Source organism: Trichechus manatus, unplaced genomic scaffold (genome assembly GCF_000243295.1).
Source record: "Trichechus manatus latirostris isolate Lorelei unplaced genomic scaffold, TriManLat1.0 scaffold00010, whole genome shotgun sequence".
Classification (NCBI taxonomy): Eukaryota; Metazoa; Chordata; class Mammalia; order Sirenia; family Trichechidae; genus Trichechus; species Trichechus manatus.
In genome coordinates, this window is record NW_004443946.1 from 11,611,096 (window position 1) to 11,615,698 (window position 4,603).

Consider the following 4,603-nt stretch of genomic DNA (forward strand, 5'->3'; position numbering starts at 1 on the left):
TGTATATGCATATATATAGCATATATAAAATTATAAAATAATGAAATTAATTTTCATCATCAGTTTGTAGGCTCAAACTCATTTACTTTAGTGTCGTATCTCTACATTTTCAGATATTTGTCCTGTAGTAGATTCTTATTCAATATTTTTAAATCAAATGAAAAGCCTTCACAATTCTGACCATTCTAGAGGAAGTATTGCAAACATTATCCAGGGCTAAACAGAGCCAGGACTGTGACCCTTCAGAAGGAAATTCTTTAAATATTTCTTCAGTGCATCTTTTATAGGGGCCAGGTGAGTACAATTGGAAGAGTTTTGTTTGTTTGTTTTTATCAAACAGCTCTACCTACTTCAATGGACTAGGTGCCAAATAAACTTTCACCAGTTATGTAAGGAATTGCTTATAGAAAACTGAGTTAACTGATACCATGCATCCAATTTATCCCAGAGGTTGTTTGTTTATTCATTGTTTGTTGTAAGTAAAGTTTATACAGTCATGTCTCAAGCATTTTCCCATGTGGCCCACCCCTTAACCAAGCTCTGTCATCACCAGTACTACTTCTCCTAAGTGGACTTGGCCTCATCCATGGCACAGGTCCATAATTCAGTTTTCTGAATGGAAATTAAGCAACAATCTATGGTTGATCAACACTGATGCAAATGCTTAGTAAACTGAGAGGAAATATTTTCAAATTGAAGGTAAATATTTTCCCTATCTATTTTTTTAAGTACCTTGAACAGAAAAAAACCAAAACCAAACCCACTGCCATACAGTCAATTCTCAGTCAGGGTGACCCCATGGGTTACAGAGTAGAACTGAGTTCCATGGGGTTTTCTTGGCTGTAATCTTTATAGAAGCAAATCATCAGGCTTTTTTTCTGTGGCACCACTGGTTGGGTTCGAACTGCCAACCTTTTGGCTAGTAGCCGAGGGCAAACTGTTTGTGCCACCCAAGGACCCTCACCTTGAACAGAGCTGGTGCTAAATTAAAGTTTGATGACAAAATACATGGAAGATGGAAAAAAAAACATATAATTGTATTATATAATACAATACCAATTTCTTAACAGCTACAGCAGTGTCCTTCAGAAAGGTCCTAGCTTCTTCATTGCATTTGAAATAGTCACTTTGCAGTGATTGTTCTTAAAAAAAAAAAAAAGAAAATTAAAATCTCATATTCACCTGTCCGAATCAAGAGTTCAAGACTAGCTCTATCATTGACATGACACTGGATACATGTGAATAATTTAGTCTCTGCAGGGGTCAACATTCTTTACAATACTTGTCCAAGCCTATCTCATAAGAATTGTGACTTAAATTAGTTCATGTAAAAAGGAAAAAAAGGAAGTATACCAAATTAACAGTAATATTAAAGACCTAGCTCAAATGCTTACTCAGCTGGAAGTTATACATTCTATCTCTGAATTTCTATGGTATTTTACATGAATCTCTTTTGTACTTGTTACTTCCTATTTTATGGTTTTCTAATTTTATGCTTCTTGAAAACAAACTCCTCTTAATACTCATCTTTGCATCTCTCATGGTACGAAGAAGGGATCTGTACAGGATAAGACAAAAATTAATAAATATTTATGACAGGGATAAATATAACATGCCTATAACGTAGGTTTGATTAAGGATTGTCTACATATATATCAAAGTCATGCCATTTCTTTAAGGTCACAGAGCTGATCAGTAGTGGAGTTTGGATTAAGGTGGTATGACTCCAGGCCCCATGCCCTTAGTAGTCATACTCACCAGTTGGAAGAGTAAATAGTAATTTCTGTCCTCTGTTTCAGGGAACTTGGACTCTCCTAAATAAACTAAGCTCTCAGACTAAGTGAAAATTAATTACTGAGTTTGCAGCAAGTATGTGTTAGAGAAAGACAGGCATTGCAAGTTATCCCCCTTTTTTTTTTTCGATGAAATAAATGAGCATAAACTTGTCTCTGCTTGCAGATAGGCTGAAGAGCTACATATTTTATAACTCATATTCAGGCCAGGAAGACTTAATGAAGTTTTCTCCTATGAAAAACTTTTTGCAGGTCCAGAAATTATTAGCTGAAAAAAAGTATTTGTGCATAAACATTGGAGTTGAATGGACATGCTGATCTAGAGATCAATCATGAAGAGTTCAAGTCTATCTCTGTCATTGACAATGACCTTGGATACATGTGAATAATTTGGCCTCTTTAGGCGACAACGTTCTTTATGATAATACTTGTCAAAGCCTATCTCACAAGAATTGTGACATTAAATTAGTTCATCTAAAAAGAAGGCAAAAAGAAACTATACCAAATTAACAGTAATATTATAATAGAAATAAATAGGATTATCTTCAAGTAGTGAAGCAATGACATGCCTTGTTGTTTGGCCTAAATGGTTTTTGATCTGAACAAGAAATGCCCTTTCGAGGAATATGTCTTACCCCAAACTCAGGTGATTTAATTACAAGCTTAGCTCTTTAACTAAAGAAGTACTTTAACCTGGTCCCACCCAAGATCATTTTCTGTTCACATCTCTTAAACATACTTCTTAAGGGTAACAGTGCATCAGGATCTAATTTCCCTTGCCTAATACAACAAGTGCAAAGGCATTAGACTGTGTGGATCATAACAAATTATGGATAACATTGCAAAGAATGGGAATTCCAGAACACTCAATTGTGCTCATGAGGAAACTGTACATAGATCAAGAGGCAGTCGTTCGAACAGAACAAGGGGATACTGTGCAGTTTAAAGTCAGGAAAGGTGTGCGTCAGGGTTGTATCCTTTCACCATACTTATTCAATCTGTATACTGAGCAAATAATCTGAGAAGCTGGACTGTATGAAGAAGAATGGAGCATCAGGATTAGAGGAAGACTCATTAACAGACTGCGTTATGCAGACAGCACAACCTTGTTCGCTGAAAGTGAAGAGGACTTGAAGCACTTACTGATGAAGATCAAAGACCACAGCTTTCAGTATGGATTACACCTCAACATAAAGAAAACAAAAATCCTCACAACTGGACCAATAAGCAACATCATGATAAATGGAGAAAAGACTGAAGTTGTCAAGGATTTCATTTCACTTGGATCCACAATCAACACTCATGGAAGCAGCAGTCAGGAAATCAAAAGACACATTGCATTGGGCAAATCTGCTGCAAAAGACCTCTTTAAAGTGTTGAAAAACAAAGATGTCACCTTGAAGACTAAGGTGCGCCTGGTGTTTTCAATCGCCTGATATGCATGTGAAAGCTGGATGATGAATAAGGAAGACCGAAGAAGACTTCATGCCTTTGAACTGTGGTGTTGTCGAAGAATACTGAATACACCATGGACTGCCAAAAGAACAAACAAATCTGTCTTGGAGAAAGTGCGACCAGAATGCTCCTTGGAAGCAAGGATGGCGAGACTACATCTCACATACTTCGGACATGTTGTCAGGAGGGATCATTCCCTGAAGGACCTTGGTAAAGTAGAGGGTCAGCGAAAAAGAGGAAGACCCTCAACGATATGGATTGACACAGTGGCTGCAACAATGGGCTTACGCACAACGACCATAGAGAGGACGGCGCAGGACTGGGCAGTGTTTCGTTCTGTTGTACTTAGGGTCGCTATGAGTCTAACCGACTCGACGACACCTAACGACAACAACAACAATACAACAGGAGCCTCTTATACACATCTTTTCCTATTTGTTAAACTCTCCAGTTTACAATGGCAAAATGTTGGAGGAAACTGACTTGCAAACAAAAGGCGGAAAGCGACAAGTGGTAATCCAATGCACAATCTAAAGGCAGGTGAGCAGGTCTGTTGCGGGCAACAGGCAAGAGAGAGTGGAAGGGCAGTGGCCTGGGAGTCCGGGATCTGTCACCAGCTACTAGTTTGAGCTGAGCCGAGTCATTCCAGCTGCACTAGAGTAGGAAAGGCTGAGCACCTGGGTCCCTCCCTCACCCCCAGCCTCCAAGGTGCGGAGGAGGCTCTGCCTAGGCCAAGGATGCTCTGGGCCCCCAAAAGAGGATCTCCGCTGAGGGCCGCCTCGGCGCCATCTCCTTGGGGACGTCCCTCTCTGCGCCCTCAAGCCTCTCACCCACTACAAAGAGCTGCTCCAGCGCGGCGGACGCAACCGAGGAGCCCAGGGAAGAGGGGAAGGTGCATAACTCCAGGGAGGGGCCAGTGGAGACGCCAGCCACCCGCCTCGTCTTCTCGGCGATCGCCCGCTCAGTGGCCGTCCGCAGCACCTTGTCGCCGACCCCCAGCTTAGCGGTGCAGGGAATCAGTGCCATCTTGCCCCTCTGGCGAGGCGCCAAGGCGGCCTGAGCTACGGCGGCCGGTTGCCACGGGCAACGGGATCGCCTCCGCCCCGGACGCCCCCTGGCGGCTGGCACTGGGTACTTCGCCGCTGCTCTGAGTATCCACTGAAATTAAGTGGCCCTAGAAGGATGAGTCCCTCTTTAGCTGTCCTCTCCTCTTTTGCATTCCTAATTCTCTAGTTCTTGCCTTGAACTTTTCTCATGGACCACTGAAATCAATAATGATCACCCTTTGAGCTTGTCTCTGTGGCAGATACTACAGGAGGGGCTTTATGTACAGTAGCTTACCTAATCTTCACAAC

The 4,603-nt window shown here is 41.5% G+C and overlaps 1 protein-coding gene across 1 annotated transcript in view; it reads right to left on the reverse strand.

The window, feature by feature from the left end:
* The window catches only part of CCDC175 (coiled-coil domain containing 175), an 83,058-nt gene extending 78,784 nt beyond the window's left edge, over positions 1–4,274 (reverse strand). Inside the window, exons 1-3 of the mRNA XM_012560030.1 lie at positions 4,225–4,274; positions 4,079–4,185; positions 1,057–1,142 (exon numbers count right to left, since the gene is read on the reverse strand). Coding sequence (XP_012415484.1) covers positions 1,057–1,142; positions 4,079–4,185; positions 4,225–4,274 — 243 coding nt within the window. The remainder of the gene's footprint in view (positions 1–1,056; positions 1,143–4,078; positions 4,186–4,224) is intronic.
* Positions 4,275–4,603: the final 329 nt, after the last annotated feature.